General features: G+C 37.5%; 1 protein-coding gene across 3 annotated transcripts in view; it reads left to right on the plus strand.

Annotated features, from left to right (window-relative positions):
• Positions 1 to 1,179: 1,179 nt before the first annotated feature.
• The window catches only part of Nep2 (Neprilysin 2), a 53,950-nt gene continuing 31,495 nt past the window's right edge, over positions 1,180 to 23,634 (plus strand). Inside the window, exon 1 of one of the 3 annotated variants that reach the window (XM_066287547.1) lies at positions 1,180 to 1,472. In XM_066287547.1, the coding sequence (XP_066143644.1) occupies positions 1,441 to 1,472 (32 nt within the window). In that variant the 5' untranslated portion in view covers positions 1,180 to 1,440. Of the gene's footprint in view, positions 1,473 to 23,341; positions 23,544 to 23,634 lie in introns of those variants that run through there. The other 2 variants (XM_066287546.1, XM_066287545.1) reach the window with 2 other exon arrangements.

Genomic DNA, 23,634 nt, shown 5'->3' on the forward strand with positions numbered 1-23,634 from the left:
AATAAACGTATTTTTCAATTTTTCTTTTATGGAAGCATAATTCATGTAACCCACCCATGACTAAGTTCAAGAGTTTTAGAAAAAAATTGCAAAAAATAAAAATAACGGTAGAACTATTAGCGCTTACAAAATAATAATATAAACTACTATAATTTATAATCTAGTGTATTAAATATCGAAACTGAGCCCCATTGACTTTCTGGCAGAGCCGCAATTCGAATATCTCAAGCACTTTTTTGTAATTCGAGGAAGTATTTATTGAACCTCTTAAGTAATTTTATTTTTTAACTCTTTAATATTGTTGGGCTTACCTAAACACACCCCATGTTTCAGGTAACGCCATAGAGAAAAGTCCATAGGGGTGAGTTCAGGCGACCAAGCAGGCCGCCCTAATTGCCGTATTGCTCAAATATTTCAATAACTCTTGAATTTAGACATGGATGTGGTACGTGAAAGATGTCGGAAAATTCTCAAAAAAATTCAAAAAGGCCGTAATGTAATGGGGCTCCGTGAGAACAAAATGAGAAACGTGCGTTCATGTACCACAAGGGTAACCCCGTGTACGTGTTTGTTAAGTTAAAAAATGCGCAACTAAAAACGATACATATTCAAGGTATTCCAGTATTTTCGTGAAAAATATTTCCTTCCATTTTTAACGGATTTAAGCGGGGGCTTTGGTCCTTTATGTATATGACTATGCAAATGAACCATACAAATGAACAGCGCTTTCGCGATATAAAAAAAAAAATTTTTTTTGGTCATGCAGGTATTTTAGAATTTTCGACGAACCTCGGGAACCACCGAACACCTACTGGCAACGCGATTTACGGCATTCTAGGAGCCTCCGAATGTGGCGGCGTTTTTCCTATTTAACCAACTCTCACCGTTTGGGAGATAGCGAGTGGCGAAAACGCCTAAATAAGATGTAACATAAATTTTGAACAAATTGGATGCGGGTGGATAGCAATCAAAACTAATTATCGCAACGCTCGATCTGAACTGTTTTTTTTTCTCCCAGCGAGCAAAACATGGGACAAGGATGATAATAAATCATCACATAAGTTGTTTTCAGCTAAAAATCTAAAATTGTCGCATGATGCGTCAATTAACAGCTCAGAAAACAATAACTATCGGCGGAGCCATAGCGCGTCGGCCTTTGAGATTATCGTTCGTCCTTTTGGTGGAAAAGAAGAGGTACCAAACGACGCTGTCGGGTACCTACGGATCTCGGCAACAGGTGGAGGGGCGCTTGGGAATGTTATAAAGCGATCCGCCACGGTTTTAGTTAACTTTTAACCTGGACAAATTCAGAATTTCCATTTCCGGCAGGCACGCGACGCGACAATGACCGGTTGAAGTGAAAGAGCGAACCGGGTGCGTGTTTTCTTGCTTTCTTGGGTTTTCACAAGTTTTCCAGTTTTAGTGCGAGTGCCCTTTGCCATGACTTCCGGAGTGAAACAGACCGTTATCAAGTAAGTTTTCTCTATTGCGTACCCGGAGAAAATGATTTAGTTAACACACACACACACATTTTTATGCACATTTGCGTGCGGCTACCTGTATAGGTCACTATAGAAAGCTGCAGAATTGATAAGAGAAACATTGTTCGAAATTGCCCAGAAGTTACACAAAGTATTAGATTATCCGGCTCCTAGGTCGCAAATTTATTTAGTTACTTTTACGGACATTCCATGCAATTTCGGCGGCAATTCAGGTGTGAAATGTAAATTAAAAATTTTAATCCGATTTTAATAAACGAGATAAAATATTCAGCGATTTGATCATAAAAGTGTAGCAGCGAGAGATGAAAGTTAAAATTGATAATTTCATAACCAGTATTGCAGAGCGCTAATTGCATTGCCAACGAACAAAAGTATCGAGGATAAATAAGCTATTGCATGCATGTTTCTCGAAATTTTACGAAAGGTGTGATAAAAAAACAATAAAAGACAGTTTTCCTAACGAACCAGTTACAGGGCGACATTGCCTAGGCTGATAAACTAATCGAGGGCCATTAGGCACTCGCCGGTACCTGCTATCTTGGTACAGATAACCCAAATTCTTGCGACAAGGGCTTGGAGCCTGAACATACATGGTGGCACATTTAACTGGGACAAGTGCAATAGCTAGTTTCGCATCGATCGCAACATCTGGATGAAGTATTTCTAAACCGGCAGATGTGCAAAAAAGGTACAATCTAATGGCCGCCAAGATCGGCAGATCTTAACCCTCTTGATTATTTCGTCGGGTCAGTTGGAGACCAAGGCTTACTCGAGACACGTTGAAAATTGCGAAAAACCAAAGAATACATTTTTTAGGATTGACACTCTTGTGGCGCCGAATCTAGCTTTGCGTCTTGCTCAAGGGTAGAAACTACCCCCAACTTTCATTTCCAAACCTAAAGATAAGCGTTGTGAGAGCTCATCAGAAAGGGCGAAAAAGGCAATTGAGCCGCACTGTCTGCTTTTCACGATGTCATTTATATTTTTGAAAAATTAATAAGTTTTGCATTTCGCGATTTTCGAAGTACTAGCAGTAATTGTTACTACTAGTTAGTGTTGTGTTTACGTAGAGACTCTATCAAAATAGCAACACGAGATATTTTATTGATAAGGCTGTTCGCTTATCTAGTTGTGCATTCCGATGGTCAGTTCATTTTAAACTTGACCGGAATTGTAACCTGCTGCAGTGGTTTCAAGTACTTAAAATCGTTTCTATGGGTTGTTTAACCGAACCACTCAAAATCGAAATTTTAACGATGATAGGGCAGCCAAGGTGGTCAGGCAGAAGTCGCAGCTTTGTTTCGAGGAGCACGCCCTGATTCACCATCAATTTGGCAAGGTACCACAAGCGAAATCGAAAAACTTTATCGTGAATTGTGTCACGTGAGGGAGATACTCCGACCAAGCCCACATGGAGTAATGGACGAAACGTTCCACTCGCTCTCCAAAAAAATCCTGTTACTTCAGTTCGGCCACTCGCAAGTGGAAACACCACCCATACGTCTGCCCAAAGGTTAATGAAATCATCTAAGATGCGCCCACACAATATGCTAATGGTACAAGAGTTAATAAAAGAAGATCGGAATCGTCGTCTTCAGTTTCGTGAAACTATGATGAATGCGTTCGACCAGCATTCAATAGGTTTGACCTGGTTTTTTTTTCGGACGAGCGTACTTTTGCATTAAATGGTGAAGTAAAACAGCAGAACTGCCAATGGTGATCCTCAGAGGATCTTCACTGGTTACGCGAAACTCGCACTCGGCGACCGCAAAAACGTAATTTTTGCGCAAGCATGATTTGTGACCACGTCATTAGACCAAAATTTCTTGGAAACCATTTAAACGGACCCACATATCTGGATTTTTTACAGCAAGATCATATTCAAGCTTTGGCTGCTTTATTGCCGCATCGCGCAGAAGCAGACTGCCGTGTTGGTCGAAAATGGCTTTAGCAGGACGCTGCGCCACCCAATTGCGCCCATAATATTCGACAATATCTGGGTGAAATATTTATAAACGGTTGGACAGGAAAAAGGAGTACAATTGAATGGCCGCCGATATCGCCGGATTTTAATCCTCTGGATTATTTCCTTTGGGGCCAGCTGAAAACCAAAGTTTACTGACGACTTGCTGAAAATTTACAGTAACTGGAGCAAGGACTAACTCGCGAAATCCGACAAATAACAGCAGAAATACTGCGTAACGTAAAAAATGAATTTTATTTTTGGTTAGGGCTACGCTAGGACGAAGATGGTCGACGTTTCTAGGAATTCTCACATTAAAGGAATCAATATCTTTAGTGCGGTTTAATTCCCTTCTGATGCCCTTTCTAATGAGCTATTACATATCTCTACATTACGGAAGAAAAGTTGAGAGCGTTTTCTACCTTCAAATAGGGTGTAAAATTCAATTGGGGGCCCCAAATAAAATGTCAAACCTACAAAAGTGGGTCCCATATTTTTCTGTCTCTTTAGAAAACCAGTGCGAAACGAGACATCCAATTTGTTCAAGTTGAATGTGTCACTCTGTATAGTCCGAGGCAAACAATTTCAAACTACGAGTTTGGTTTACGGATTAATCCTCTGCACGAAATTGGAAATCACTCTGAACGGGTTTTAGTTGTTATGTAAATTTATTTAAGTTTTTTTAATAACGCTAATAAAATTATATTGTTGTATCTAATAGGAATAGCCCAAGTCTCCTCCACCGCAAGATTATCACATATAAACAAGTTAATGGCAGCTGTAATATACCTTGTTTTGGGTTGAAACGGATATCTACTCATTTTAATCAACCAGACCAGCATCGACCAAACGTAAATCGGAAATTTATGGCGGTGGGCGCCATAAAACCTATCAATATTTACGGAATAAATAAAATTCTTTGCCAAGGGAGGAATAAAAAGATGTTCATGTTCGTCGCAAACCGGTTCATCTCAAGATTCAACAATGTTCTATGTTGATATAAAAGGATGTGGAAATTCGAAGAGAAACGACGCCAAAGTAGATCAGGCAAACTCTCTGACTTTCCGATTTTGTCCATATTTAGTACCTGCACTCGAACGTACCGGATTTCATAACACATTTGAAACTCAGGAGCATTTAAGTGAGCCTTCATAAACCCCAATTTCAACAACAAAGCAAAAATCGCAATTTCCACTCACAATTACTCAATCATTCCCATTATAATATCATTTGCTATATGTTTCCGCATCCGACATGATTGTGAGAATTTATCGTCAATTATTCGATAAATGGCCGATTTCCACGATTGTGGCATCCGGTGCAAGGGCGATTTTGTCGTCATCTTATACCGCAATTAGCACCAGAATTCCGATAAACCACCAAATTGGTGCAGTTTCACACAATGGTTTGGGTGTTTAATTTGCCATTTAACTAGGTGATTATTGGTTATGTCATGAAGCGCCTAGAGGAAAACATGTGTAGCCCATACAGGGTGGTGTTTTTAAAAGTGTAAGCGCCAAAGTCTCGAAAATCACGCCGGCAACGGAAAAATCCAGAAACACATTTGCCACGGGGGACGATCACTGGGGGTGTGGTGAACCCACTGCCCTCTGCCAAATGCACCCCAGCCGCTCCGAGTCATTTTTTTTTTACAGGTCGAGTACGGGTGTGACATATCGCCTGAAAGCATTTTTAATAAGCTTTTCAATGGTAACAAAATTTTTGAGATTCCGCCCTTGACCGCAGCGTACAAACAATAATCGCATTCTTGACACAGATTGAACAGAAGTTGCCTTCGGAATTGCACGACACTCGGTGACGTCTTAACTCTTCAATTATTTCTGGTCGGATATTGATCATTGAAGATTCTAAGTGTCCCCACGAAAATAAATCCAGGAAGGTTAGATCGGGAGACCCGTGGGGCCGTTTTGTCGCGCCTCCCCTTCCCACCGCTCTCGCGGGGTAACTGTTATCCAACCGGTGCCTAACGGGTAAAACAAAATGTGGCAGTGCCCTGTTGAAATCTTACTAAATTGTCATCTAGTTGTAATTCGCCACTTTCGTCCCGCTGATTCCCTAACTCACGGATTATCTACGGGTCAACAGCATTATCTATTGGTACATTTCACCATTCAAACTACCGTCGATTAGCAAAGTTCCTATGATTGCATCTTCAAGGATGCGGGCCCAAACATTCAGTTTTTGTGGATGTTGAGTGCTTCCTTGTCTCATACCGTGAGGGTTTGAATCACTCCAGATTCTACAATTGGACCTACTGAGAGCAACATTTAAGTAAAACGTGCAGTCAGGTAGGACGCAAACGTTCAACAGTAGTCGGAACTGGTTGGTAATCAAACCTGGTGCCCCCTCGTAATATTCAATTCGCCGATCTGGGTCATCTTCATTCAAGTCCCGTTGAAGTTGAATTTAGAAGGGATGAAATTTGTGTAATTTTATAATTTTTCGGATCGGTGCTACTGAGAGTCCAGTTCAACTACACGCCTGATGGAGACACAATTATTGATGTGGAGCGAATTGTCCGAGAATTTTGATTTTAGTGAGCTCATCTAATGTCCTTTTAGACTTATTCCTCTTTTATTGGCCACAGAACCGGTTTCTTCAAATTTTTGAATTAATTTCATAACGTCGGAAGGACTCATGTTCGTGCCAGAATGTAAATGTTTCTTTGGTTAGCAAAAGACGATGTTCCTCATCAACATAAATGAAAGCGATTTCAACCCGTTCCACAACTGACAAAATCATGTTTCGATTGAAAATTTGCGATAAGAAGAACGAAGTAAAACTCCGATAATAAACAGGATTCGACGATTCACAGGGTAGAAAAACATTCACAAACACCGAAAAAAGAAAATTGCCTAATTTTTAACATTTAACATTATTATTAATTGTTTAAAAACAATATGCGGCGAGAACATGAATAATATCGTTTGTACTCTTACATTAAAAATAACGAACACCTACTGCAGCAGACGCTCTGTAATGGATAATAATAATAACGCGCATACAGGGTGACCAATAAAGTCCGCTTCATATGGGAAATTCTTTTAATTATGAATTTGGGTAAATTTTGACTTTGCCTTCGGGTTTTGCTTCAAAAATGACATACAAATCGAAAAAACAAATTACTCCCTGTGACTGTTAAATTACGAGTTTTTTTAAAAATATTCAAATCAGACCGTTATTTCTCGAAATTTTGAAAAGTTAAAATGGAAAAAAATACACTTTCTTTTTTCCTATCCATATGCAAATTTTCAACTTTCTCGGACGACTTTAATTTTCTTAAACTTTTTTGTATTCATGCGCTTCCTAAGTTGCCAAATCGGACAATAACGATCATTTTTCGCTGATATTTCTTTATATATAATTTTGCATCAATAAACTTTACAAACATAACACGGAATACAGTAACCTGCAAGTTTTGTTTCTAAACTAGATCAACTTTGCATCAAAGCATGTTTTCTTTAAAAAGATTAATTTAATGCAATTTTAACTAATGAATACTCATCCAGACAATTGCTTTGATGTACTGTAATGATTCTTACAAGGTTGCTGACCGATTTGAATCCTTTGTAAATGCGTGAGTACAAAAAAAAAATTAAAGACGTCCGAGAAAGTTGAAAGTAGCATAGAAATAGAAAATAAGAAACTGAAAAACTTTTTCCTTCGTGATTTTTCAAAATTTTGAGAAATAATGGCAGATTTCGAATATAAAAAAAATTAATTTGACAGTTATACAGTCAGTTGTTTTTCGATTTATATGTCATTTCTCATCGTTGTGAAGCAGAACTCGTAGGCAAAGTTAAAATTTACGTAAATTCATAAGTAAAAGAATTTGGCATGCAAGGTGAATCTTAAGTATAAGTTTTTCGTTTAACACGACATGGACCCCAAAAAACTACGCAAACTCTTCATGTCACGTTTCTTAGAACTATAAAAACAACCGAAATATACACATATGAAAGATTTAATAAATAACCAAACCCTTTAATTATTACTCACTCCAAGACTGGCTACAAAAGTGTTGGAAATTTTCGCCATTGGTTTCATTAATACAAATTGTCGCTCACTTTATCCACGACTTTGTACATGTTATTAGAAGAGCTGTTTTTCCTCATATTATTTCTGCGGCGTTCTGTGTCCGTTCTATCACACTTTCCATATAACCCCACAGATAAAAAAACCACATGGATTTAGGTCTGATGATCTCACAGGCCATCTTTTTGGTCCATTGCGACCTATCTATCTGTCAGACAATGGGTTATTTAAACAATTTTGTACTTTTTTTATTTTTTTTTCATGCGCGCATATTTCCGTTGATATGGAGATTTCGAAAAAATGTTATAGAGGACGATTTCAAAGTTGGAATTATTCCTTTACCAGGGAATAGGGCTTCAAAAAATAAGATTTTTCTCCTTTGATGCTTTTTCTAAACATCAACATGAACGGAGATACAGGGTGTCAAAGTTTTATTTATAATATTAAAGTTTATTAATAATCGTCAAAACACATGGGATAATGAAACAAAGTTTTGTTAGTGTTAGTGATAGTCGAATTGCATTGGAACTATCACTTCGATTATTGTTACCGGGGAAACAAGTTTAACACATTTTTGAGATTTCGCTGATTTTTAAATAATAACTGAACATACTTTTAAAAAATATGAAAATCATACTCGAGATTTTTTTAATTCAATAATAATTTTTATTTTTAGAAAAATCAATGATGTACCACTTAAAAAAACATATATTACAGTACTTTTTTATACGCGTGCTACTGATAAACCCCAAAATAATTTTATTTATCGAATAAATTCCTTCTCACATTGCTAGTGACACCTACGAAATTTTATTTAATTATCTCACGTGGTTTGGTAATTATTAATAAATTTTAGTTTGTTAAATAAACTTTTGACACCTTATATCATCGTTGATGTTGATGTTGGGAAAAAGCGCCAAAGGAGAAAATCTTACTTTTTGAAGCTCTATTCGCCGACGAAAGGATAACTCCAGCTTTTTCAATCACCCTGTATAAATATTTCGCTTAGTTTTTTGAGGTCTGTGTCGTGTTGAAAGGAAATCTCCTACTGAATATTCATCTTATATAATGCGGACGTTATAAGTCGCACTGTACGTATTAAAAGTTTCTCTAATAAATCGTTTTTTTTATTTAACTAACAAGCGCGTTTGGTTTGAATTAGTTTACATTACCGAACATCCGTTGTATAAAAATTATCGATATTGACCGGCATATCTCACGTGTTGATTTAATTGCGATAAAAGTTTGAATTAATTACCGGTTCTACTACTTACTTATAATTAAAAAGCATTCAATTAGATGTCTTACTCGGGGATTTTGCATTTTATGCATTGTCGGAGACATTTGAGGGCGGAATTCCAGACACCTCGGTGCCATTGATGAGCTTATCGAGAATGCTTTCCGACGGTGGGTCGCAATCATGCCCATGCCGTAAAAAATGCTCGGGGGTGGGTGGGGTGCATTTGATAGAAGGTAGCGAGTTCATCATAACGTCAATCCCTCCCTCACCCACTTGATGGTTTTTCCATTGGCGATATAATTTTCGAGATATTGACATTTATACTTAAAAAAAACAAACTCACCTTGCGAATGTTTCCTCGTTAAGGAAATAATAACTATCATCGAATCTTAAAAACCTGGCATTATGAGAATTAATCATACGAAATAATAACAGATTATTCAAGGAAGACGGGAATTACGTAAGCAGAATTGATGAAAGATGTTCATCGATGCATGTTGGCCGATAATTATAGGCTTAAATGCTAAAGTACACGGTTTTAATTTGGCCCCACAAGCAGTTTGCAACTAGCGACAATGAAATAACACGAAAAGTGCGAAATATCAACAATTTTGGCGAAATATTAATATTCACAACAAGCTCGTTAGTGTCTAATTACTAACAGATTTGTAAGACGAAATTATGAAGCAGATAAGTGCGCAGATCTCCGTTGATCTCTGGTAAACATCCGAAACTTGTCACGATTCAGAGGTCAGAGAAGAGATCTCCGTAAGCAACGCGATTGTCATGGTAAATACCCCAGAGGAGTCCCCAATAAATAAATAAATAAATAATTAACGTGTATTATGTTTTGGTCAGTTTGATGGTTGCAATATCCAACGTGATGTTTTCAGTTTAGTAGTCGTTCCAAACAAATGGAAATGTGACGTCAAAATCACTTGATTGAATCTACGTCGTTGTTTGATAATTCGATTCTCAAAATTCGCGATTATGTCGATTTAGATTGCATTAAAAATATTTACCGAAAAACAAAGCGGTAACACACAACTGCACGAAAGAGAGAAAAAAACGAGAAAAGTGAAAAGGCTCAAAAGACGAACCACCATTTAGAGATTTATTCATATATCGGAGTAGACGACTTAGACTTTATGATTTTAAGAATTTCCCATGAGGTTTCATCACTCAGACATTTGATTACGCGCAGAGTTCAGATATTTCTGTACGAACACGCAGAAAAGAATTTGCCTAAATCGAAGGGATTTATTTAGGATTCCCAAAATTTGCACTGAGCAATTTCGGAAATAGAGATAGTAATCTATACAGGGTGTTAATTAGGTACATCTACTTATTTCAAGTAATGGATCTTTAACTGATTGAACCGCAAAAAGTTCCTATGCATGTAGCTGCGCAACGTCTTCGTTTAGTAACTAGAGGGTATTTAAATTTCATTTGGTTTCTTTTAAATATTTTCGGACAGAAATCTAATAATCGCACAACACTGGACACACGTAAATTTTTATGACGCAAAACCTGAATATTTTCTTAATTTTTTTAATTGCTGTCATACAGGGTTCCGTCGCATTTTCATTGGTCCTGACTTTTTTGGTCTACACTGTATATCCCTCTAGTATTGATAGGCTTATTGTGTTTCCACTTCGATTGAAAAACCGTATTCTTGGAAAATATCTATAGAAGTAACTGTTTTGCCGGAAAAGGGATTCGCAATTAACATGATTAGGTAAAATTTATTTATTAACAATCATTGAAACGATCAATATTAACTTAATATCATGATAGTTGCTCACAATGTCAATCTCGGGCTTTTATACATGCGTCTACCCTTCTCGACGTTGATATTCAAACTCTCTCGAACACACCCGGTATATTGTTGATTTCCGTATACAAGTTGATTAATCTATTTCCCAGGTCTTCTTCATTTTCCACCGGAGTTTTGCGCAACAAGTCGGAGATGGCCGTTTTCAACAAATCTTACAATATTGAATAAATTTCGATCATTTCAACGAATGTTATTAAATCAATTTTACCCGAGTCACGGTAATTGCAAACCTCTTTATCTCGAAAACGATTACTTCTACAGACATATTCCAAGATCACCATTGTTAATAGGAGTAAATGTACAAAGGGACGTACAGTGTAGCGCAAAAAGTTGAAGTCGGTTAAAGTCTAATGGAACTCTGTATGTGGCGCCTTCTATCAGTAACCAAAAAATTAAAACGATATTTGGATTTTGAGTCATAAAAAATCCTCATAAACCAAATTTTGTCCGATTATTACGTCTCCAGCCGAAAATATTAAAAAAAGTCAAATTAAACGTGGAATTTTAACACCCTCTGGTTCTTAAACTGAATCATTGCGGACCTCATTCACAGGGACTTTTTGTGATAAAATCAATTAAAGATTCATCTCCTAAGATAAGTACATATACTTAATTAGCACTCTGTGTAATGAACAAATGTATTAATGTCACCGATTAATAAACGAGTCATTTTACGCGTGAACGCGGCTACGTCGACATTAATAATATCATTACTACACGTGATAGGTATGAAAGACAATTTCGGCTGGCGATTATCAGACGTATGACACTTCAAATTGATAAATTCTTTCCTTGTCCCGTGCATGACATTAAATTCTAGCGAAATACTTAAAATTTTTTTGTCGATTGCATAGCTGCATCGCCGGAAAACAACGGGCGCATTTAGCCAACCGCACTTTGCGCTTCCCTCCGAGATTGACAGATCCTCGTGTCAAAAATGACAGCCTTCAAATCGTCACGTCACACGAAGAGGGAATGTAGCAATTGGTTGGACGCTAACAGCGCTAACGCTACTTAATTATCAAACTTGCAAAATCATACATTAAAGAAAAACCCTGCATTAATGGGAATCATTAATGAATGACTTTATATACACACAGTGAGTAAAATTGAACCTGTAATGTGGAAATATCTCGAATACTAGGCTCCCTTGAAAGAAATGTTCAGCATCAAGATTTAATCACTCTAAAGGGGAAATGTATTGGTGCTAAAGTTGATTCCCCTCCACTCCCCGTATAGACGGGGTGGGGGTTAACTCAACTTTTTAATTTAAAAAGGCAAACCCATTTTTTTACAGATTCGGATAATACAGCTAAAAATAAGTATAATTTGTCTGAAACATTTCTTTTGTCTTATGCTAGTATACACTGTAATTAAAGAAATTCAATTTCTCTTTCACTTGCGATTTAGGTTTGATTATACCTGTTTTAGATTTAATGAAAATGTGAATTTTCGTATAACTCTTATTTAAATTAAATGTTCAAAGCGATGTCCCCAAACTGCAATTAACTTTTGTAGCTGTGTTTTAAAGGGCTCTGCACATCACCGTTTGTCTTCGGTAACATTAACCCATTAGTAACCCAAACGATCATAACTCGTAGAATCGTACGCTTACGTGTTGTTAAGCGTTGGTGAACCAAGTCTTGATGTCTTCATCGATCGAGTTAAAACCCCAAGGTGCGCCCCTGCACATCTTACATTTGTTGACTCCCAGATGTCGCGATCCGTTAGATTCACTAGAATTGGTTTATGGTTCAAATTCCTCGCCCTCTGTACTTTTGCTAAAAACTAAATTGCGAGGCACTCAAGTCATAAATGTGCATCGGAGGTGATTCTTGGGTACCGGAATTCTCCACCATTACCCTTGGCGGTGAGGGTAATTGGAGGTGCCATCACGTCCCGTTCGGGATGAAGGCAATATTCGGGTCACGGGACAATCTGCCCATTGGCCGTCAGGCCTGGAGAAATGGATTCTTCGGCTGAACTGCGCTCCGACTAAGAGTACGCCTATGTCCGCTGACCATCTACTTCCAGTACTTAAAGGTGGGAGAAGCTGGGAAGCGTCATTAGCATCACTATTGTCACTCTCATCAGTTGAAGGTGAAACGATGCATCGATAATCCTCAATCAAAGCTCATACTCTTGATCGGAATCGCGATCATCCAATCCTGTATTTCCTCAACTATGTTTTAATCATATTTATGTGCTACGAGTTAGTTAATAAACCGTGTTAATGTTTAAAGGGTTGTCCTAATTCCACGACTTTCGAGAGATCCCACGTGTTTACCTAACTACGTAAGTTTCTAGTCCGTCCTGGACTCTCGCAAATAGAGAAGTACAGCATCGGTCCTTCGAACCGACAAGTGTTAGAGGTAGTGCTCGCGTGTAAGCGCTCTCGTACAATAATCGCGGGTGGTATCTCTAACCTCCAAGGAAGGAACCCCTCCATATCGCTCAACACGTGTCGTTGGTACTTCTTTATAAACCTGATTTTCGAGATATTCTCACAGAAAAAAAAAATCAAGTGAGGTAAGATCTGGAGATCTAACAGGCCAATTCACTAAACCAGATCTGTCGAGCTGAACAACCGTCATGTTGAAACCACATGTTCTGACGCACTTCTAAGTTCAAGTCCTGGAGTAATGCGGACAGTTCACTTTCCAAAATATTCCGGTACATGTTATCGTTCAAATTGCCTTCAATTATGTGGGGACCGATTTTTTTCTCTCTGGATGAGTCCTTTCCTTCTGATTTACTGTCGTTTCAAGAATAAATGTTTTAATCGTACGAGAGACAGTGGTCCGGGATCGTGGTATTTCAGGAAAACGCTGAACGTAGAGATTACCAGCATTATTTAAATGCCTACCAGCTCCGAGATACGCCAAAACCATTTCGATCTTCTCATCGACGGTCAAATACACCATCGTGAAGCAGTAACAACAACAGAATGTTTAAAAATACATGTTTTATTTGTTTACGTAATTGTTTACTTGTCCCATTTTATTACCATAGATTTTTTTTGTCCCATGGATTTTTTTTTATTGAAGGTTGCCATTTAAGTTATGAATTTTCTAGCATTAATGGAAAAAAAGGTTGCGGAGAATTTTTTTCATTTTTAGCCTCGCCATCCGAATTTGTGAAAAAAATGGGGGTTGGCATTTGAAATTAATAAGTTAACCTTACCGTACCCACGCGGGAGATGGAGTTGAATCAACTTCAGCACCAATACATTTCTCCCTCACAGCGACTGAAGCTTGATAGTAAACATTTCTTCATAGGATGCCTCTTATTCGAGTTAATTCGAAGTTAAAGTTACACACTGTATATTGAAAGAACATAATAATGTTCGGGAGACGGAAAAAATGTTTTCAAATTTGGTAAAATGGAGTTTTTTATCTGCTTTTGAGCAACAGTATTGCAAAGGCGGCATTAAAAGATATTAGTGCGAAGCAAAAATTTAATGAATAGTTTCCACTAAATTTGGAAAATTCTAATTTCCAAAACGAAGTACATGGAAGGTTAATTTTCGCCAGTCATGCGGTTACATGTACTCCTGAACAAGGTTAAAAATGGGAGCGATCAATTCATTTTATACATAGCGTACAGCTGCCAGACAATATTGAAAACTCGAAATCAGCTCAAAAAATAACTAAAAACAATTAGACCCAATGTTGGATTTTTTCCATATATTTCCAGATCCATTCGGGGTTTTAAGACACAGTTTTGCCCGGCATAAAGGTGATCACATTCACCCCCAATTTAACCATATTCACATGCTCTATGTTTCGCGAGATCCCGATTTTGAGCAGGAAACTCGCATGCCCCTGAACAGCTGCCAAAGTGACTTCATCCGATTTCGGCACCATGGATTAAGGCTTAATTTGCCAAAAAGAGCACTAATTCGTGGCGGACGAGCGCAAATTAGGGGCGGACAAAATTGTGAAAAAGAAAATGATACATCCACTTCTTCTAGATCTTTGGCAGAAATTCTATTTTTCAGTGTTAGAACTGTTGGTACTTTGCAGCTGTGGTACTTACCATTGCGTTGGGCACCTAACTTTCAACACTTGGTTTAGATCAGACCGTAGGTCGAAATAATTGAATTGTTAATAATCAATATTGTTCCGAATAATACATTTATTGGCCTGCCGATGAGGTTTAACGCGAATAGTACCAGTAGTACCCGACCCAACACTTAAAGAAAAAAAAATGAAAATTATTACGTTGTTTCTCAACATAGTCTCCTTTGGGATTGAAATAGTTTTCCCAGCGGTCTTTTAATCCTGTTTATGGTAAGAAACTTCGAATGTTAAAAAAAATACTCGGACTCCTACCTCCTCATCATTGGCAAGTCTCTTTCCACCGACCAATTTTTTCAAGTTTGGAAATTGAAAATAATCTGAGGGGACTAAATCAGGCGAATAGGGTGGATGAGGAGAAAGTTTGAACCAAGTTGACTGATTTTGACCATGATGGCGATGACAAAAGTGTGGATTGGTGCGTTGTCTCCACGGAACAAGACTTTCTTTTTCGTTAAATGCGGTCGCTTTTTCCTAATTTCTTCGCTCAAAAGCTGCTATATATATCCTCCGTTTATTGTTTTCCTTTCAGGGAGATACTCAATCAAAATGATCCCACTTATCCCAAAAAAGCTGACGACATCACTTTTCCCTGCAGATGCAACGGTTTTCGCCCTCCTTTGAATCCAATCCTCCCCTTTGAGTCCATTGTTTTGCGATCGTCTCAGGTGTTAAATGATGAACTCATGCTTCATCCATAATTATGAATCAATATAAGACTCGATTCCATTGCTGTCAAACACTTCCTTGAAAAATCCTCACGGCGATCTTTTTGCCATGTTATGAGTAACCGCGGTAATCATCTTGCGCATAGCTTTCTCACCTCCAATTGTTGGGTCGAAATGCGATGTCCAGTATTTTTTGAAATGTCCATCATATTGGCCAACTCGCGCAAATTTAACCGACAGTCCTCCAGTACAGTTTTGTGTATTTTCATCACAGTTTCTGATGTGGTCAGATGTAGAGTTTCATTGGGCCGACCACTGTGGAATGCATTTTAGCAGCGTTTAAACTCTGCCACTAAACATTTTACAGTTGTTAACGAAGGACCAGATCCCCCCAGAGAAGAATCTAATTCCGTTTTAGTGGTGGAGCGATAAAGACCTGTCAAATGAAAGCATGGAATCACGTATCGATGGCTTTTTTGTTACAAAAATCTGTAAAAGTTCTGATCATTAAAAAAGCTCCAACACAAACACAAACTACCGGAGCATCCTCGAACTTTAGACACGAACTTTTTAAGGTTATGTTTCTGTAATATAGGCAGATTTTTAACAAAAAATCGCCATCTATATGTCAAGTTGGGTACTTCTGGAACTATCCTCGTATGACGTAAACCGTGTCGACATTCCATATTGCTTTCAGCTGGTTGGCGTGACTCGCGCGGATTTCCTAAAGGAATGGAAAGTGATATGTTTAAATCTTTCTTTCTTCCTTTTTCCGTGTAGCTTGTTAGATGCATAAACAACAGTGACTCTTAGAATTACCGGGAAAATATCTAATGCGTCTCAATTAAGAGGTTTCACTTTTTCGCAGTTTTTTCCACCTGCCTGGACGCAATGGTTCATTTAGAAAAACCTAAATAACTTTTATTTTTAATGAGCTCATCGCCACAGCGGTTCCACCGGCACCTAACACCGCAATAACTCGTAATTATATGTGATAAAAAATAAATGTATTCTTTATACCGGGAATAATGGCCGTAAACAAATTATAAAATCGCCATAATTTGAATTCGAGATGATGATGATGATGATGATGATGATTGTTCCGCGCGGGACAATGGGGATGTAGATGAAAATCCCATCTTTTGTTAACCGAAACTATAAAAGCAAAAATCTACCGAAATACCATCGATGTCCGCCAAAAGTCTTGTCCATGACCGTACATAAAGTTAATATTACGTTTAAGGTCATCAAATCTCGGTGAAAGCCAAAAGGTTAATGGTATTAGCTAGTTAGAATTCAGGACAGGTGCTGAAGAAGAAAACAGGGGAAACATGTGCGGGAAGAAGCATTTGATGCTCTCAAATCGCATTAAAGCTGATTGTAACTTAAAGTTACCCCCGAGTTTAAGTGGAATTGCGTGTTCAAGAAAATTGAGAATGACACGTGCATGACGTAGGCGTCTGTACCCTACAGACGTCCAATCTCCTTATCATCCACGAGCAACACCAGGACTTTTAATTCAATTTTACCAGCAAAGACATGTCGAGAACTTTCGATTCTTTCGGGATACCTGGATCAAATGAACGTGTACAATTTTGCTTTCGGAACAGTTTCGAGGTCTGCATTAACAAACTGCTGGTTTATTAAGTATTCCGAAGACGAAATAAGGATGAACTTAACAAATTGACATCATGGAAGATTTGCCAATTTGCCGAGGGCAACTAATTGCCAAGATAAATAAAGGTGAAAATTGCGACTGTTTCTCAAGTTTTGTCCTGACTAATAGACGTTTCGCATGTTTGTAATAATTAATTGTTCAGATTTGTGTGTTTCTGTGTGTGTGTATGTGTTATGACAAGACTGACCCGAAACCTCCCTCCTCGTGGATTGTGAAAAAAAAAGAAAGAAAACAGGCTTCCATGAGCTGTGCATCGTGTCCGTTGCAAATTTCTAAAGAAAACACACGGTATATTTAATTGGTAGATTTATTGCGATGGCGCTTTAACGGTTCGAAACCGACCGGAATACATGAATATGCGATTATGTACTGCACGTATGTTGGAACGTTAATGAGGCCTCATTGAAATACTTTTCGATACTGATGGAATTCTCAAAGGGGAATATCAGAAATTTGACTCTCTGAGTGCCCGAAAGTGGGTTAAGCAGTAACGGGAATATTGTCCATCTCTTATAATGGTCATTCATTACCGCAAAAGCGGTGCGGTAAAATAGAATTTTTGTTTAATTAAATTGAATTAATTATTGATTTCAATATCGTTGATCGCAATTTGGAGAAGGCTGTGAATTAGCGTTTTTTTTTTTTCATTAAAAGCTTCACAAACGAACACAGATAATGGATTAAAAGTTCTATTTTAAATTAGTACCTGCGTGACTAACAAGCACGCATTTCTCCAAATTGGATTAGTTATTGAATTTTCTTTCAGGGTGTCCTGAAGGGAAATTCGATGCTAAACAGTACAAATATCAAGTGCCTACTCTAAAATGTGTTTTATCAGCAGGTGACATACATAATCTGCAGTACGTTAATGCTTAGCTTGTTCATTGATTAAATAAAATTATTTTTGTAATTGAATATGAACACTTTTAACCCATTAACGTCCAACCAATAACTAGAATCGACTACGAATTACCTTTTATCGATATTTGTCGATTTGAACAATTTGAAAACTACCCACCCCTATTGACTCGAAACGCGATAGATTTTCAAAAAATCGCCGAAACACGTCGATTTTGTTATCGAGGGGGAACAATTTTTAAGTAGAATTGATTGCGCCCCCTTCAACCCTTTACCCGGCGCAGCCGCCCTCTTGAATACCTTAACTGTTCAAGGAGATTCAGTGATACGAAATTTTAAAGTGGTCTTCATTCACTACACAGGGTGTTTCTTAATGATTTTTTTTTTATTTAAGTTTTAAGCTGGGATGAAAAAATAATAATGGTTTGTTATATGAACTATGTTCCAGATATGCTCCATTACGAAAATACAGGGCGGCAAAGTTTTAGGAAAAAAATGGAAATTGACGAATATTTCCAAAACCGCTTGAGACGTCTCAATGAAATTTGGTATTAATTGCAATAAAGACATGCGGTTCCATGCAAACTTATTCCAAACTATTTTAATGCGGCAGATAAAACAATAGAAATTTTAACACAATTATGAGTTGACATCGTAATTAAATATGAATTGCAACTTACCTAAAATTTTTTTATGAAAAAAGAAGATGTGCCGCTGATTTTTGTCTAAATAAAAATAGTCAACAAAGAAAATTTGTTGGTTTTGTGATTGTTGTTATTCAAATCTATTCCTTCAGTTTTATCTTTTGCCAGTGCAGTCTAGTGCTTTACTACAATATTTTCATTTTTGCAATTGTGTTTATAATGGTGAATTATTCAAAGGCGGAAATGGCAGTGATGCACTACGTGTACGGCCTCGCTGATGGTAATACAGAACAAGTCAGACGTATTTATCGAACGAGGTATCCTAATCGTGCTTTCCCAAATTCCCGAATCTTTTTTAACATTAATCAACGTCTTACTGAAACTAGTAGTTTCCATAAACACACATCAAAAGGTAGACCTCGAACTCTACGAACACCTTAAATTGAAGAAGCGGTGCTGCACCAAGTCGAAGAACATGCTGAGACAAGTACGAGGAAGATCGCTAGAAACCTGAATGTTTGCCATAAAATTGTTTGGAGAATTTTAGTTAATTTGCCGTTATATCTGTATCACATTTCAAGGGTACGGGCATTACTTCCCACAGATTTTCCAAAAGGTATGTCCTTTTGGAATATTCGTAAAATTGCACGAAATTTGCCACCCGTATTCTGTTCACGGACGAAGCAAATTTTTCGACAAATGCCATTCAGAATTTCCACAATAATCACTCATGGACAGATGAATATCTTCATCCCTTATCCGAAGCCCATATCCAATACCAATTTTCGGTTAACGTGTGGGCAGGAATTATTAGCAACCATTTAATCGGTCCATTCTTTCTGCCCTTTGGATAGACGATCTTACTTGAATTTTCTTGAGAAGCAACTGCCTTTTCTGCTTGAGGATGTTCCGTTAGCAATAAGAAATCGAATGTGGCACATGTGCGATGGTGCCCCTGCACACTTCGGTTTAATTGTTCTTGATTATTTGCAAAGGCCTTACGGAAATCATTTGATTGAACACGGTGGGCCTCAAGGATGACCACCAAGATCCTCTGATCTCAGTAGTTTAGATATTTTTTCTGGGCTCATCTTAAAACGCTAGCTTACAATCCATTAATACTGTGGAAGAATTTCAAGAGAGGATAGTTGCCGCACGTGAGAGAACTTCAAATATTCCAGGGTTATTGGAAAGAGTGCGCAATTCGATGGAAAGAAGGGCAGGAGCATGCATATTAAGCGAGGGGGGTCATTTTCAACGCTCGTCGTAAAAATCGTTTTTTTTTTGTTTCGTGTTGTTGTAATTCGTACTTCATTACGATGGCGACCCATAATGTGTTAAATTTTCTATAGTTTTATTTGTCATGTTGCATTAAAATAATTTTGCATTGAAAGGCATATTTTTATTGCAGAGTTAATGCCCCTTTAAAAACTCTCTTTACATGCCAAATTTCATTGAGACAACTCAAGCGGCTTTGGAAATATTCATTAATTTCCATTTGTTTTTCTAAAACTGTGCAACCCTGCATTTTCGTAACGCAGCATATTTGGGAACACAGGTTATATGACGAACTATCATCATTCTTTCACGTGGAACCCCACCTTAAAATATCCGCATATCATTTAGGAACACCCTGTATTTTAGTACCTGTTGGAAATAGGTTATAGAAATGAAACTCCATTTTGTTCTATGTCGTGCATTCTAGCGTAAGACTAATTTCATATTCACTTTATCTAAAAGTAACCCTTGTCACTTAATAAAAAAAGCACCCTAAAGCCACCAATATCATACTCAAGTTTCACACATGGTGTATGATATCCTTGTGCAACGTAAATATAATAAATCTGAAGATTGATCTAAATCGTGCCATCAATTGGGTTAGTGTCACCTCTTAGGGTGGGTTAGGTGTCCATAACTTAACAGTACCTCATTGGCTACATTTGACTGTTGCGTTATCAAATTAGGATCGTTGATAATTCCAAATTCATTTTTCCTATTGGCGTCTTGGTAGCGTTGAAACCGACACTTTTTTTATTCGAACATGTCTTGCGATCCGGAAATTGTTGTCGATTTGCTAAACTGTTGACTTATTTTTTGTCGATACGACCATTAAAAAAAATGCATTAATCACTGAAGCTAATGTTTATTAATCTCATAAATAGCCTCAGTCGTCGAAAAGAAACATCTACGTAGAATATGGATATTTTTATTGTTTATTTTCGTTCACAATGGAATGCTGTTTCGATAAATTTTCATGTTATCTTTCATGCAAAATGTTATTTATTTACCTGTGGTACTGCTCGCTATTACCAGGAATTCAAATCAGTTCAAATTTATTGCGATAATTCATGTTATTGTGAGTAATTTTAAAAATGGTATACGCTTTGAATAAAGAACTGAAATTATTTGTATTTACGGAAGACAAGAAAGACGCGCAAAAGGAAAAACTGGAGTTTTTAATGTTAGAAATACTAATTTAAATGTGAGTCACAGATACGTTTTAGATTTAATTAAAAAATTTAACGAAATGGATTCCATTGCGGTCAATAAAACGGCTGCTTGGCGCGCTTCAAATGAGGGTGCTCAGATACTGGGAACCTTCGTTACAGAACCCAGAAATTCGCTGCACACGGCAGCAAGTCAAACTGGAGTGTCAATGAAACTATACAAAAACCGTTGAAATTGACAAAGATTTGATCCCAACAAAACGCAAATTGTTTAGGAACTTACGATGACGACTCTGATAGAAGAATCGAGCTTTGCGAAACCACGACACCCTTAACTAATAATTTACAAATTTTTTTAAGAAGCATTTCAGTGATTACTGCATCTTTTTTCTTAAGTTTGGAGTGAGGAAAATTCACACTTTTTTAGGGAGGGTGGTACCTGGTGTCTAGCAGAAATTAATTGTGCGGACTAGTACGTTCGGAAATGCCATTACGGGAACTTTGTTTATTGAAGCAAACTTAACTGGAGAGCTCTACTGAAATTTACCCGAAAACGTGATTAATTTTTTAATAACAACTCATTTGGAAGACCAAGTTGGGGGGAAACATCTTTCGAAAAGATCAAATACATTTTCAGCAAGATGAGGCTCCACCGACTTATGTTCTCGAGCGCGAAAATAGCTGGATCACCGATTTCGCAATGAATCGATTGGTAGGAGGGAGCCAACAGAATGGCCTGCAAGATTACCAGACTTAACACCGATAGATAATTTTTATGGGGGCATATAAAATTGGTCGCCTACAAAATCCAGCCTGATAATATCGACGATTCGAAAAGGGAAATCGCAAAGACAGGCAGAGCTATTTCAGAAGCGGTACTCGAAAATGTCAGGGAAGAATTTCCAAATTGACTTTATTATTATTTCGAAAACAATGGAGAACATTTCGAACGTACAATAAACTAAGTATTAACAATAGAAATTCAATTTTGAACGTGTTTTTTTTTAAACCGGCAATAAGAAAAATTATTTGTTTTACAACCTAAAACGGCTATGCAAAAAATTTTTACAACAATTTCCTGATCGCAAAATATGCTTGAATAAAAAAAAGTCTTAGTTTCAATGCTATCAAAATAATAACAGGAAAACTAATTTAGAATGATCAAAGACGCCTAACTTGCTAACGCAACAGTCAAATGCAACGATCGATATACTAAAATATCGATAATGAAAAGCTCTTTAAAATGATGTGTCACTTAACTTCCTTTGCCATTTAAGATAATTGAGGGGATGGCTCTGAGGGGGGAGGAGGGGGGTCGAAAGAGGCGCCACGCGAAAAAAATTATTTTATTTTTTATTATAGCTGTACAGCTAAAAAAATCAAGAGCTAAAACTTATGCCCAGTGGTGTACTGGAAACTTTGCCAAAAATATCAAAATTATTAAATAAACGACGCTAGACGACAAGTTCACGTATGAACGACCGTACTTCCCCCCTCCATGTAAAACGCTATCTGTTGACTTTCATCCAAATTGCCACAGTAGGAAACAATTTAAGGAACCTTCCTAGTTATCCCAAACAGTTAATTACTAGGAAAAAATTTCAAAAAATAGCACCACCTAATTAGTTTCAAGTTCCGGACATACTCAATTGAATACTGAGAGTACTAATGGGGAAATACCGCTATTGCTTGAAATAGTGTTACTTTCAATACAAAGACGGTTTAAGATGGGGCGGTGATAAATCCAGAGTTTCTCCCGAAAGGGGTTTTCCTTGCCCATCTACAATGAGGCAAAATTCAAACGTGAATTCATGCGCAATCTGCAAGTTGTGACACAAAATTGGCATTGAGCATTATTGCCCAATTTCGCGCTATGATACGTATTTAAGCCGAAATTTGTATTAAACTAGAAATTCAACGAAACATCCTAAAGATCAGGCTAGTTCATCACACAGTTTCCTCCGAAACTGGGAATCTGTAAAAATATATGTAATAATTAATATCAGGCAATTTCCGAAAAACTCTTTCAGGGCGACCTTTCAAGACCGCAGAGCTCTTTAAACAGGGTGGTCACAATCCAAATCGGGCACCAACACGAAAGCAGCTAAGAGCCGATCATAAGATCTTCATGTTCCGCAAATTTTGAAATCACTCAACAATGAGGAAAAACAGATCTGATTTGTGTCTCGAACTAGGCACGCCCAAGTGGCTCTAAACTGAACCCCAAAATTACCTTCACACCTTGTAGACCAGTAATATTAATTAGCAGATATCAGCCTCCAATTAATTGGTGTCGTAAAAAATTATCGTTTTTATCTAAAAGAGCAATTTGATAAACTGGTAGTAGTGGTTTCAATATCAGTCAAAGTTTTATTGGCGGATAATGCGGTCGAGTACGAGCAGACTGTGAAGTGTCCTTTACACGCACCATATACGACTTTAGATCTGAAATAATACATTATTGTGTATGTAACGCGGCTCATTGATGTCGGCCGAAATGGCCCCTTTTGCCGGTGTGATGTACATGGGCGTTTCTACCCAGAGCAAAGTTACGACGGAGGGCACCAAGAAGTAAGTAGACCCTCGAAGAATACGAAACTTGCGAATATGTTCAATATATGCCTATCTAATAGTAGAGAAAGCCAAAAGTATAAAAAAGTGA

The sequence above is a fragment of the Euwallacea fornicatus genome, chromosome 11, assembly GCF_040115645.1.
Source record: "Euwallacea fornicatus isolate EFF26 chromosome 11, ASM4011564v1, whole genome shotgun sequence".
Classification (NCBI taxonomy): domain Eukaryota; kingdom Metazoa; phylum Arthropoda; class Insecta; order Coleoptera; family Curculionidae; genus Euwallacea; species Euwallacea fornicatus.